Source organism: Atractosteus spatula, chromosome 17 (genome assembly GCF_055471065.1).
Source record: "Atractosteus spatula isolate fAtrSpa1 chromosome 17, fAtrSpa1.hap1, whole genome shotgun sequence".
Taxonomy (NCBI): domain Eukaryota; kingdom Metazoa; phylum Chordata; class Actinopteri; order Semionotiformes; family Lepisosteidae; genus Atractosteus; species Atractosteus spatula.
The window spans coordinates 6,041,859-6,056,085 of record NC_142722.1 but is presented as its reverse complement, the minus strand read 5'-3'; the positions used below and the strand labels follow the sequence as shown (position 1 = coordinate 6,056,085).

Here is a 14,227-nt window from a genome sequence, read left to right as displayed (position 1 = left end):
TTATATGTATCAGCTCCAGTCAAATATCTCTAATGTCTTTAAATGTCATTTAACAACTGTTAATTTAACACGGACATTTCTGTAAAAGGGGACGTTGATATGTTTGCCTCAATTTGAGCATTTTCTTTCGTTGTAGAAAACTTGCATAAGCAATTGACAAAGGTTAAGCTTGTAAGCCTTTCATTATGATGTAGACGTTACATTCAATAACATGTAGAGCATTTAGACCAAGGGTGTCCAGACTTTTTTTTATTGGGGGCCAGATATGGAATATGGAATGGCAGGCCACAGGCTCTCTTATAAGAAAAAATAAAAAAATAGTACCAGATATAAGTGCATTCCAATAACCAAAATTGCCTTTTAATTTAGAGGATTACCTTAATAGGTGACTTTTAAGCATTTTGTACTATAAGCTTGAAATGACCTATAATAATAATTATATTATCTAATTTTAATATACCTGTAAGATTTCACAAATGTTACTCACTAGTGATGACTCTACTAATGGGAACAGTGATGCTGTGCCTCGGACTGAAGAATAGCTGTCAAGTCAGGTGTAAGTGTTGTTGTGGAGTGCGGAGCACATCACAGACACACTTGCCTCTGAACACGGTGAAAAAGTATTCATTTTGCCAGCGTGGCTGGAATCTCCTGCATTCACTGTCAATTTTTCGTTTCTTTGGTTCCGCCATTTTGAAAAGCTTGCTTACATTAATGTACAGAATTAAAAGTTTTGAAGAGGGTAAAGAGGAGGAGAGGGGGTAGCTAATCCGTTTTGAGATGTGATTTTACGGGAATGGCGGCACCTAGTGTTCAAAATAGGAACTGCATTTTTTACTTACTATCGGGCCAAATCTAATTATAGTTCTTAATAAACTCGCTGGCCATTTCAGTAACAGTGGCAGGCCGCAACTGGTCTGTGGGCCTTGATTTGGACACCCCTGATGTAGACAATGAAGGGCAGCACAATGCTGGTCTCGCACTGTGTCTTTTCTTATACAGGTGTTAATCGAGCACATTGGGAATCTGGACCGGGCCTATGAGTTTGCCGAACGCTGCAATGAGCCGGCTGTGTGGAGCCAGCTCGCCAGAGCCCAGCTCCAGAAGGACATGGTGAAGGAAGCTATAGACTCCTACATCAAGGCGGACGATCCTTCTGCGTACATGGAAGTGGTCAAAGCTGCCAGCAAAAACGGTAAGGAAGGGGTTTTGCAAAGCTCCCTTAAAGGGCTTTGCTGTAGAGTCAGAGGGCTGTGAGCTCTGAATTGTGTGTAACCTGCACCCCACTACAGCTGAGCCTCAACGAGACGCTCCTTTGGGTCTTTCACCTCCTGAAACGTAGAACGTTTTCAGAGAAATCATAGTAGCCCAAAGTTGTTTTTTTTTCATTATTTTAATTTGATTTTTTTTTCCATTTGACCTTTTCTGTGAATTTCAGATAACTGGGAAGATCTGGTGAAGTTCCTGCTGATGGCGCGCAAGAAAGCAAGGGAGTCTTACGTCGAGACGGAGCTGATCTTTGCCTTGGCGAAAACAAACCGTCTCTCGGAGCTGGAGGAGTTTGTTAGCGGGCCTAACAACGCCCACATTCAGCAAGTGTGTGTCTCTAGTGTTTTTCAGAAACCAGCTCAGAAAACATCAGCATATGGCGGGGGTTATAATATAGTTGCCTCGTTACAGAGGCCATCCGGTGTAAAACAGAAATCAAACCTAAGGGCTATTGGAAACTGCAGCTTTGCAATTGCTAGCTCATCATGTAGCCCCTACGTGCACCAGAACGTCTCAAGGGCTGATACCCGACGAAGGCTTGTGTAGGTCGAACCCTGGACAAGCACCAGGACATTTTCTGAGCAGAGAAATTGTGCACAAAGTTGGTTTTGCTGCTTGCAAAGAGAAAAGACTAGTGACACCTTGTGGTACAAGAGATATATTAAAAATATTAAGCGCAATTAAATCTAATTTTAATGAAACTGTTCTGCATGCATTTCATTTGCGTAATGTTAATATTTGACCTTTTTGGAATATGTCAGATAATTCCTACCGGGTGCCAAGAAACAAATTTGTTTTCGTTGTACAGGTGGGAGATCGCTGCTATGATGAGGGTATGTATGATGCCGCCAAATTACTGTACAACAACGTATCCAACTTTGCCCGCCTGGCATCCACCCTGGTACACTTGGGAGAGTACCAGGCGGCAGTGGACAGTGCACGCAAGGCCAACAGCACCAGGACTTGGAAGGAGGTAAGGACCCATCTGGTGGGGTCTAAATTCCTTCATGAACTAGATCGAAAAGGTTTCCCAAGTTCCCGGTGAAAGCAAGTGAACTGTGTTGGTACCTAAGCAGAACTGCTGCATGGGTCCTGCAGTGATCGGTTTGCCCTTGTTCCGCAGGTCTGCTTCGCCTGTGTAGATGGGACGGAGTTCCGTCTCGCCCAGATTTGTGGTTTGCACATCGTAATCCACGCTGATGAGCTGGAGGAGCTGATCTGTTACTACCAGGTACGAACAACGCCTCTTTTGGAGCCTGGCGAAGCAGTGGTGCGGAGGTGAGGTGTGTCACGGCGTCGCGTTGTGCTTCTGTCCCAGGACCGGGGGTACTTCGAGGAGCTGATCGCGCTGCTGGAGGCGGCTCTGGGTCTGGAGCGAGCGCACATGGGCATGTTCACTGAGCTGGCCATTCTGTACTCCAAGTTCAAACCCCAGAAGATGAGGGAGCACCTGGAGCTCTTCTGGTCCCGAGTTAATATTCCCAAGGTCAGTACCGGGCAGCCCGTTTGTGTTTCGTTCTCCAGTCAAAAGTTATGATGGGTTTACTTGAGTATGTCAGCACTGTAGGAAAGATTGATTTTGAATGGCGGACAGATATTGTCAATGTCATAGCGTAATCACAAAAGCTTGTCTTGTATAAGGGAGGTTTGGAGTTATTTCTGTGCCGTAATGCATGTTGAATTTATTCCCTGAATCTTTCTGCTGTTGTCAGGTTTGTGGAACAAGGATCTGACGATTTGTTTTCGCTGATTTCCAGGTCCTCCGTGCTGCAGAACAGGCTCATCTGTGGGGCGAGCTGGTCTTCCTTTATGACAAATACGAAGAATACGATAATGCCATCATAACCATGATGAATCATCCCACTGATGCTTGGAAAGAAGGACAGTTCAAGGACATCATTGCCAAGGTATAGGAAATCCCGATCCGGCTTTTTTATTTGAATATTTTGTTTTTATGTCGTATGAGAGATTTGGCTTTTTTATATACCACTCCAGAGTAAGCTGTGTGACTTTTTTTGCCTTTCCTTCCCAATAGGTGGCAAATGTTGAGCTCTATTACAAAGCCCTGCAGTTCTATTTGGATTACAAACCGCTGCTGCTCAACGATTTGCTGACTGTGCTCTCCCCTCGACTGGATCATACCAGAGCTGTCAATTTCTTCTCTAAGGTAGCGGGCTGCTGTATGTGGATGTCGGACATGTGAACTAAATAGAAGTACTAGGAAGCATTAACACAACTCAGGGCTATGCCTGATAATATAATTTTAACGATCTTTAGCTGCCTCTGTACATCTCATATGAAACAATAAGGCAGCGATTTGCATTAAAATATGTCAGTAGATTACCTTGAGAGGACAAAAAGAATGTATTTTTTCTAATGAAGGCATTACAAATATTATACTTACTCCATATGCGAGTGATGTTGCATCTCTGAAGATATGTTAGTATCTTCTAACATGCTTTCTTTCTAAACTGTGCTCTTGAATTTTCTGTGCCTGGGGAATTTGAGATGAGACTTGCTTTGTGTTTCCACTGGGATTTCCAGGTGAATCAGTTGCAGCTTGTGAAGCCTTATTTGCGATCAGTGCAGAATCACAACAACAAAGCTGTAAATGAAGCCTTAAATAACCTACTGACGGAGGAGGAAGATTTTCAGGTAATTATATAGTATTTGGTAATTTAAGGATTGACTCCAAACAAGATTGGCTTTGTCTCTTGTCCATGACTATAATCAGTTCAAATAAACACTTTTTTTCTTGAAACAGGCAGATAGTTGATACTCTTCTTGAAAATATACATGGGACCATCTGATTTCTCCCTAAGCAGGTCAAATATTGCTTCACATGGGAACAAGCCTCCTGGGTGCTTAATTTTCCTCACCCACATAAGATACTTGCCCTTTAAGAGATCTGGGGCCTCATGCAGTAAATCGCAGCAGTGCGTCTTGAATGTGAGAAGCACTCTTTCTGCAGGCTGAAAACACCTCCAGATACTGTGAGCATCTAGGCTCTCAAACAGAATACAGCATGCAGAACAATTACGATGTGGTTCCATGTTGGAGTCATGTGCATATGTTAGTGACCGCTAATACATGCAGTTTACATCACCGGTTGCCAGGAGGTGTGAAAGATGTCAGTGGTGTTCACCAAAGGGCTCTGAATTGCCCATTATTCTCAGTGTGTTAGTTGTTATGCTGAAAAGTGTCTATACTTACCACAAACGTTACCAACAAATCATTAATCTGTCAAGACCACAGAAATATGTAAATGAGAGACAATATGAGACCAGTCCTGGCCTGATCATTAGCTTATTGAATACAGGATAAACAGCTTAAAATGTATACACAGTGCAGCTGCCTTCTGCCAGACAGTAACACTAGAAATGTACCGTCTGATTGAACAAGGGGTCCTTGATTATCAGTTCTCAGTAGAGTCCGCCAGAGGCTGCTCGATTTGTTTGATTCACTAGGGTTCAACGTTTAACTTGATTTGCTTTCTGTCTTAGTAGATTTCTCACCACTGGTATGTTGACAATGCCTTTTTTAAGAATGTCAAAATGCCTTTTATCATTTCTCTAGGGTTTAAGGGCGTCTATTGATGCTTACGATAACTTTGACAACATCAGCCTCGCACAAAGACTAGAGAAGCACGAACTGATCGAGTTCAGGCGTATTGCTGCTTACCTGTACAAAGGGAACAACCGCTGGAAGCAAAGCGTGGAGCTGTGCAAGAAAGACCGTCTGTACAAGGTGAGCAACAGTTCTGGCCGTCTTCAGAATGGGAGAGGTGGCTGTCCGTGGAGTTAGCTGGCTCTCCTGGAGCTTTTTCTTCTGTCAGATCTCTCTGGAGATTTAAGCCACAGCACTCGGGAGAGTTCAGACTTGTGTAACTTCCCCATGAAAAATGAAACACACGGGAGCTTACCTTGCAGTAAGTTAGTAGTGCTGTCCCGCAAAGCCGGGGTCCTGGGTTCAGTTCCTGGGGTGCTGTTGCATAGAGTTTCCTCCGGGTACTCCAGTTTCCTCCCACAGTCCAAAGACATGATGGCTGGTTAATTCACTTCGGGAAAAATTGACCCTGGTGTGAGTGCCTGTCTGCCCTGCGATGGATTGGCGTCCCATCCATGGTGTACCCTGCCTTGCGCCCGTTGCTTGCCGGGACAGGCCCCGGCACCCCTTCCACCCTGAACTGGAAGAAGCGGTTAGAAAATGGGTGGATGGGAGCTTAGTTGCAATAAGTTTTCGTCCCCACCCGCAGCGTATCTCCCAGTTTTTCGCAGAACTGCCCCGTACTCTGCAGTAGATGGCGCTGCCTCGTAGAAACCCTGCTTTGTTCTGGCCTTGGCACCAGGATGCGATGCAGTACACGGCCGAGTCCAAGGACACCGAGCTGGCAGAGAAGCTGCTGCAGTGGTTTCTGGAGGAAGGCAAAAAGGAGTGTTTCGCCGCTTGTCTCTTCACCTCCTACGACCTGCTGCACCCTGATGTCGTCCTGGAGCTGGCCTGGAGACACGACATCATGGACTTCGCCATGCCTTACTTTATCCAAGTGATGAGGGAATACCTTACCAAAGTAAGTGCTGTGAACACTTGACACCCTGGAATAGGAAAGCAGAGATCCAGCTCGTTTTGCAAGCAGATTTGAAATATTTTGGGATTCATAGTAAATATATATAATAAATAGTCGAGCTAAGCTTTTTCTAATAAAGAAGAAAAAAATATTTTTCCCTTAAAATTTAATATCTATATTCTTTTTTTTTACATTTTAACCACAGAGTAGTACTGCAGGCTTAGACATGTTAGGGGAGCATGCACAACTTTTTTTTAGCATGCTAACTTTTTTTACAAATTGTTTTATTTAATTAATTTATTACTCTTTTAAAAGTGTTTTTTGACTGGACTTTTTGAAAAAAATCAAACATTTCATTGTAGTAAATCTGAGAGCAGCAGTCATTTTTTTTGTTGAATATTAGTAGAATTATTAATTAAATTATTAGTAGTCCTCTTTTAATGTGATTAGCAAGCATTTCAAAATGCAAACATTTACATCAATATGTTATGCTGCAAATGTATTATACATACAAGAATGTTTTTTCTTATTATTTATGGCTTAATTGCTAAAAAATAAACAAGTCATAAAAACCATAACCAAATCATAATCTGTTTTTTTTCTGTTTCTTTTTCTGATGATTTCCTGCTGCTTTGAGTCTGCAGAAGTATTTTTCAGCAAGCCCTATGACTGTCCCTTCCCTCTCCACCCACAGTGATGCAAGCCATGACTGGGCCTGCAAGTCTAAAATAAAATTGAAATCTGCCCCCAAAATGCAGCCTGTGAATTAAAATATTTTTTTTGCTCAAAATCATCCTGTCAATTTTAAATTTTAAAGATGTGAAGTTTCAACTCTGAATTTTCTTACAGGTTGATGAGATTGCGGAGAAGGTGACGGTCTCTGTCTTTTATTTTTTAAATCTTTTTTCTGTTGTAACATAGACCTAGGTTTCTGATGTAGGAACCTAGAAGTAGTCCCTTCTATGGAGAATGCCTAACTCTGATTTCCCTCTAACATATCTAATTCTAGCTTGCTTGCACCTAAATAACATGTACTGGAGTTAAATGTGATCATCTAAACCTCTATATGAAGCATTGCACTAACACTCGTTCACCAAAAGCATCTACTTCAAAATGTTTAGATCAGTGTTGTATAGCAGTGATAATGTGGTTTTCTGATGCTTCATTTAAAGACAGAAATTAAATTGTTTTTAAATTAAAATTATGGTGTCAAAATTAAATTGTGGTCTTCACATGAATTACAGTAGTGTCTCAACATTGATGAGGGTTCATGCAGAGAACTGTTGCAAATAGCCAAATTCATATATAACCATGTCCACTCTTATACCATCTCATAATGTACTACAGTAGTATACTGTATATGGCATAAGCAACCCTCCCTTATATGGTAATGAAAGTGCTAATGCATTGGCTTTAAGTTGATGGAGATAGCATTGATCAACTGAAATATGTAGATGGAAACTTGCAGTAATCAGCTAAAATAAATTACATGAATCACTCCTCTGTGTCCAACGGATGCCTGCACTTTCACTGTCTGCCTCCATGATTAACACGCTGCACCGTAATGAAACAGGCCATGAAACTGTCAGTGAGTAAACTCACCTCCAGCCTGTCATTCCCCACGCTGCCGACACAAAACCAGGAGCCTTCATTAGAATCTAAAAACAAGACCACTCTGAGATGCAGATGCTGAGTAGTGGGTACTTGGGCAGGAGGCAAGGAGAGGCTCACTCACTAGATTCATCTTGCGATCCTGGTCTGCAGCTGCTTCGGTTTCATCCCGCTGTGCTCTTCTTCTATTCATGATCGAATTGCAAATAAACAAATGTTAAGATTCACAGATGTTGAGACCCTACTGTTCGTAAAAAAACACTTTTTCACATCAGCCCCCCCATCCCCTGTAAAGAAAGTTGTAGTTTCTTTCAAGCTTCTTATAATCAAATAATAATCAAAGTTAGATTAACACATACAGTATAACAAGGTTAAAAGTTTCTCTTAATCATTGCTTAAGATCCTTAAACAGTGCCTTACCAACAGTGACCTAAACAATGCTTCTTAAACCCTGATTTCAGAGATATGGAGTGAAAAGATAAACCATTGGTTGTGGTTATATATTAATATATCAGTTACTTTTTAAATCTATGATCTTTTGATATGTAGCATACAAAGATAGTGTATCTTGCCTAATTATTCTTGAATACATCAGAAACCTTGCTTATTTGTATTTTAAGTTACGCACTTTTTTTCTCAAAGCAGTATGTATTTTTGTTAATGGCTTTAGAAAAAACTCATTGCTTGCAAACTTTCATGCCTTTTTAGCTAGGGCACTAAGGTTTTAGCGACGTTTACACATTTACACTGAGGCTTTTAGGTATATTATAAAAGCATGTATCTGGGTTAGATGTTTTAACACCATCCAGTTGCAGTACAGAAAGAATAAATACGTGTCATTGAGATGTTTCTGTAAATTCTTAATGACAGTGATGAAGGAATGGCTACAAAATAATGCAAGGGTCCACATCTCTATGTACAACAGAAGCATGCTTGAGTTTTTTTTCTTGAAGAATGTATTAAGATTTTGTGCTTTAAGATGTAGCTTCTATTGCTGGTGCATAATACATTGCCGTGTTTTGGCATGGGCTGTTGGTTTTTGACATGCAAAAAATAAAGAAAAAAAAAAAAATGGATTAATGTGTCCCAATTCCAAGATTAAAGCTTGGTATCCCAAAAATGTCATGTCATGTATGTAAAACTGGACGTTTTAGCGGAATCGGCTCGTACACATGGAGGTAAAGTTCATAATCCACACAATTGCATGGGTTTTGCTCCCAGCTATATTCCCGGTATTAAAGTAAACAAAACCTGAAACATCTGGAGAGATGCATAACTGTACTAAATGTAACTTACAGAGTATTCTGTCAATCCTTAAAACCCTTTAAAGATTGCAAGGCCTAAGCATTTAAACAAAGTACCAGGGAAAGCCATTTGTCTAAAAGGTTTTGTTTGTTCTGAAAAGAATCAAATATGTCTTATAAATGTAGATTTTTTTTGTTTGTGAGCTTACTTGAAACTATTCATATTCTTCTGGCTGTTAAAAGCAGTGATAGAATTTCTCAATCCTTAACAGGATGTGCAAGACAGTTATTTGATTCTTTTCCTCCACTGATGCCTGTGTATCTCTGTCTAAAGCTCTCTGCGTGCCTGTCTGTTAAACGCTGCCTGTTCATTGGTTTGTAGGTGGATAAACTAGATGCCTCCGAGAGCTTGAGGAAGACCGATGAGGAAGTGGCCGAACCGACTCCAATCGTGTTTGGTAGGGCCCCGCTGTCCTGCTGTCTAAATTACGAAGGCCTATTCCACTTTACAGCCCATTGCACAGGGAACTGAAAGCTCCTGGTCATGGCCTCTTCCCTTACTGACGGCTTGCTGCTGCCCCAGAGCCCCGCTGGTCGTCAGTAAGGGGTAAGGGTGCAGGACCGCAGGACCCCAGTGGTGTGACGTGCCCTGTTTGTTCTTCGCAGGTCAGCAGCTGATGCTCACCGCCGGCCCCACTGCAGTACCTCCGCAGCCTGCATACGCACCGTATAGCTACGCAGCTCCAGGCTTTCCTCAGCCCACCTATGGATTCAACATGTGAATAACAGAGCCTTACTGCTGGACCGTCCCTCTCGCCCTCCTTGCGAAACATCTGACTGCGGAGGCACAGTCTCTTCTGTTTTAGCTGAACACCATCCCTCGCGTAGCATGAAGGTCGCTCCAAAGGACAGCTTGTAATTGTCGATATTTATTACTCCCAATATAATTACTGTTCCATTTCAACTTTTTAAGGAACGTGCAGCTTTTTTTTTTAAATCAGTGTCTTTTAAGTCTGAACTACAGCACTGATGTAGTGGCGAGAAGGTGTCAATGTTCCAAAAAGAGTGATCTCTTAGCTACACGTGTACTGTAAGTCTGTTACCTGCTATCGGATAGGGAGGATAAGGTCAGTGTTTCTTTGGGGTGGAAAAAAAACATTTGTTTAAATAGTTTCAGCCTGTGGTTTAAAATGAAATATACTATCAGTCTTTGCATCTTAAACCGCTAGAATTTTATATTTCTATTGAATGTAGCCTCCTGAAAGCCCTCTGCATTGTATTACTAGACTCACTTTTTCATGAGAAAAACACTTTAGTTCAAGTTCTGAGATTATGTAAAATTAACAAAAAAACATTATGAATTACAAAAGACTGCTTCAAATATGGTTGAATCCCGTTCTGTATTCTTTATGACTAAGGGTTGACACATTTACACTTTGATCCTTTCCTCCCTATTGTTTTTACTCAAACTAGTTGAAAAGGGGGTTTTGTTGATTGCTTTAGATTTGTATTAACAAATAGCGGTACAGAATTTAATACGGGAGATAGGTAATGATTATGAAAATTGAAGAATAAAATGTACTGGTGTCTGTGCATGTGCTGCCAAATTAATGTACAGTGCTACAACAATGCAAAAGACAGCCCGTTTTCTGAAGAGAGGAGTCTGGTACTTTACCAGTGTTTTGTAAAGACCATCTATAGAGTATTGTTAAACAGCTGCAGTTTTGCTTCTGTAAGTAACCAGCAAAATGGGTTGACATGAAAGACAGGTGAATTGCAATTCTCACTATTAACAGCTTTGAAGAATGCAAAGAGAGGTGGAAATATATAAAAGTGTGCCACTTTTTCCAATATATTATAATCATTTTAATGTACTGAAAATATTGTATAATTTATGGTAATGAACCTTGTGCTATTCCTAATTAAGCGAAGTCCAATATATTGTAAAATGGTGTGTGTCTGTAGTGTATGGTCATAGTCCTAAGTGTAATTTTTTTTAAAAAATGGAACAAAACAAAAAAAGTATAAAATCTTTCTCCAGCACGTCTGCTTGCCCAAAAATGTCTGATTTATTTTTTTGAAAGCAGCAACAATGAGAAAGTGTGGGTCCACACAGGCGTTTGTTATATTTTTAAATATGGCGACCTTGTCCCTGGGGAGATGAATAAACCGGTTCTTTGCACAGGAACGAGAGGGGATGCTAAAGAAAACCTCAGCTGGGAGCTGCAGAGTCCTGGCTTGTGTCCCTTGCTGCACGTGTTGTCCAGACGTTTTTGGGATAGACCTGGGAGCATCAGGCAAAAATGTGAGCTGTAATGCTTTCCATTCCTGGCCGCACAAGTAATACCTTCAGGAGGATGAATAAAGTTTACACATGCTCTTCTGGTCCTGTGCATTTTTTTACTCTATAGATGAAAGTGGGGGGAGGTTGCTGGACATGTGGCAAAAGCTTTCAGTCATGTGCTTCAAAGAGTCTCATGGATTTGCCCTTTTTTTCCCCAAGTGAAAAGTTAGAGCACAGCAGTGTGGCGATTTAGAGCTGCTACTGTACAGATCTTGGGCTAAGTGTTTGGTTTAGGACCTGATGGTGTTCCGGTTGGAGTAAGCATGTTTTCTGGTCTCTTCCCCCTCCCAAATACTGCTGGTTAGGTTAACCAATGCCTCTAAATTGGCTCTGTGTATGTGTTTGTACCATCTGATGGACAGGCGTCCTGTCCAGTGTGTGTTCAGACCCTGCGATGGACAGGCGTCCTGTCTAGAGTGCGGTCTTGTCGTGTGCCCTTTGCTTCTGGGACAGGCTCCGGGTAGCTGTGACCGTTCTGAGGAATAAACAGCTTTCTGATCACAGATGGAAGGGAAGTACTGCCATTTATGCGCAATGGTTAGTTATAAAGTACTAAATTATAATGTAACGTACATGAATAAATATGCTTTGAATTAACTGCGTAGTGTATACATTTGATTCACTTATTCTATTTGATTTGCCATTCTATTGGGTGTTGTTACATGTATTTTAATATTAGTAGCAATGTTTTTTCTAAAAAAACAACTTCACGTCCACCTATAGATTGTTGTAATGGTTAGCTGTTTAAATAATACACTGGGTAGGTGTTACAAATTTGTAATGCTGTAAAGATGTATTATGTGTTTGTATTGTAGAACCAAAACTGTTCAAATAATTTAAAATGAGGATCCTATTCACTGCCCTCCCCCCAAGACGGTTACATACACACTTGCCGCAGAATTTGTAAACTTCATAAAGCACTATGAAATGTTAAAATAAGCCAGAACAGTGATAGGTGCTCATGTTTTATGTACTGTACATCTTATATACTGTATCGTGGGGAGCTGTGGATCATTGTGCATTTGCTTCAAAGGAAATGGTAAAAGTTAACTCCATGCTTAATAATAGAAAGAAGAAACAGTCTCAGCTGTTGAACCTTGGCACCTGAAGAAGGCTCAACAGCTGAGATGTTGTTTCTAATTTGTAGCATGGGCTTAACCTTTTTTGTTCCTATGTTATAGATATGTTGAGCTTAAACCTCAGTGATAATCCTTCTAAGTTGTAGAATATTGAAATGGGCAGATTTTAGATATGTTTTTGGTATAATTTTGATAAACCGATTATTCATGACTGATCAGATCACCCCAAGAGGCGGACGGATGTGTAATTAGTCCAGGTGGGGGAAAAGAAAATCGCAGAAAGAACTCACATTATATGGCATTATACTCACATTTCCTGGCAAGAGATCGAAACAGCGCCTACACGTTTCTACACTTCTCCATTGGTGCGTGGAACCTGGACTAAGTGCACTTCTGTCCCCTGGCTGGATAAGGTGCTTCAGTCAAAACCGGTACCATCAAAGATGGGAGACCACCGATCAACGCACGACCTATATCACCCTGCAACTCACCACTGGCAGCCCACTGAGGCTCAGCAGGTGTGAGCCTGGCCAGTACCTGGATGGGAGACCTCTTGGGAAAAACTAAGGTTGTTGCTGGAAAAGGTATTAGAGAGGATAGTAGGGGCCGCTCACCAGGTGGTCTGTGTGGGTCCTAATGCCCCAGGATAGTGACGGGGACAAAATACTGTAAAAAGGTGCCATCCTTCGGATGAGACGTAAAATCAATGTCCTTGACCAATGTCAAGGTCCTGACTCTCTGTGGTCATTAAAAATCCCAGGGCTGACTTGAAAAGAGTAGGGGTGTAACCCTGGCGTCCTGGCCACATTTCCCCCTGGCCTTTCCCAATCATGGCCTCCTAATAATCCCCATTTCTGAACTGGCTTCATCACTCTGCTCTCCTCCCCACTGAGAGCTGGTGTGTGGGGGGCGGACTGGCGCATCATCCAGGTGGGGCTGCACACTGGTGGTGGAGGGGATCCCCATTACCTTTAAAGTGCTTTGAGTGGAGTGTCCAGAAAAGCGCTATATACAGTAAGTGTAAGGAATTATTATTATTGTTATTATTGTGATCTATGGGGAGGTCTGAGAGTTACAGCAGAGCTCAGCTTGCAGTAATTTGAGCTTGCACATCCTCATGCTTGCTTACAGAACTGTATGTAATGGCGGCTGCATTGCTGGAGGAGAGTGTGACAGACTTGAGGCCCAACAACAATTTGTGGGATGAAGTGGGATCCAAGGCTACAAGGCCAGTGAAGCGGTATCTGTCCAATCTCTGCAGGAATATTGCCCTGTTCATCAAAATAATCAATTTAGCTCATTTCTGTTCAATGCAATATCGGCGTACCCTCTAGAAAAGTGTCATTTTCCTCATAAACCTAGTGACGTCTTACAGTTCTAAGTCATGCTTTTTTGTGATGTCCTCCAGTTGTGATTACTATAGTTCTGTGAATTAAAGCGATGACTATGGCTATCATCGGAATTAAATGTTTCATTCATGAGCACAGCAGCATTTGGAATGTGTATTGATGATTTTGCTTTGTACCCCCCAAAAAAAAACCTTGGTTGAATTATTTTAGCTTTAATCATTTAATCTAATCTATCTCTTTAATCATTTAATCTATTTAATCTAGTGAAGAAAATGATATTGGCGAAAGGCTTCCAATTTACCGACCACGTCTAAATTCAGAGCAATTCAAATTCTTACAAAGAAAAAAAGATCGCAAATCTGACGGCCCATCAATGGAATTCGTGTGGAACTTTCTCCATTAAGTCTCTATTAACACGCCTGCAGTACCAAAAGCTTCACGCCTTTGGTACTGCAATTAACAGCTCACGATTTAAAATTATTTTTTTAAAGAAACATGACACGCGTAGCATAGATAAACCGTGACTTTTAAAAAGGAGTGGAAAGCGTGTTTAAGTAGGCCTTCAATGATTTGCAAAAAAAAACATAGTACAATTAGAACTAGCGCGGCGACACTTCGACACTTTCTGAGGAGTGCTGTGCAGTACGTGGAAAGTGTTGTGGAAAGTTTGCAGCGTGGCAATAGCAACACTGCAGCAGAAATTTGCGACACCCGCCTACTTGTCCGGTTTGGGAGTGAAGAGCTGTGTATGGAATATTTTCTAG

At 41.4% G+C, this 14,227-nt stretch overlaps 1 protein-coding gene across 3 annotated transcripts in view; it reads left to right on the top strand.

Moving 5' to 3' along the window:
• cltcl1 (clathrin heavy chain like 1) overlaps window positions 1–11,628 on the top strand; it is a 37,705-nt gene extending 26,077 nt beyond the window's left edge. The window contains exons 21-33 of one of the 3 annotated variants that reach the window (XM_088935552.1): window positions 1,003–1,195; window positions 1,439–1,596; window positions 2,078–2,242; window positions 2,393–2,500; window positions 2,588–2,755; window positions 3,027–3,176; window positions 3,305–3,436; window positions 3,814–3,924; window positions 4,846–5,016; window positions 5,618–5,839; window positions 6,686–6,706; window positions 9,074–9,149; window positions 9,358–11,069. In XM_088935552.1, the coding sequence (XP_088791678.1) occupies window positions 1,003–1,195; window positions 1,439–1,596; window positions 2,078–2,242; window positions 2,393–2,500; window positions 2,588–2,755; window positions 3,027–3,176; window positions 3,305–3,436; window positions 3,814–3,924; window positions 4,846–5,016; window positions 5,618–5,839; window positions 6,686–6,706; window positions 9,074–9,149; window positions 9,358–9,473 (1,791 nt within the window). In that variant the 3' untranslated portion in view covers window positions 9,474–11,069. Of the gene's footprint in view, window positions 1–1,002; window positions 1,196–1,438; window positions 1,597–2,077; window positions 2,243–2,392; window positions 2,501–2,587; window positions 2,756–3,026; window positions 3,177–3,304; window positions 3,437–3,813; window positions 3,925–4,845; window positions 5,017–5,617; window positions 5,840–6,685; window positions 6,713–9,073; window positions 9,150–9,357 lie in introns of all 3 variants that reach the window. The other 2 variants (XM_088935551.1, XM_088935553.1) reach the window with 2 other exon arrangements.
• The last annotated feature ends 2,599 nt before the right edge of the window (window positions 11,629–14,227 follow it).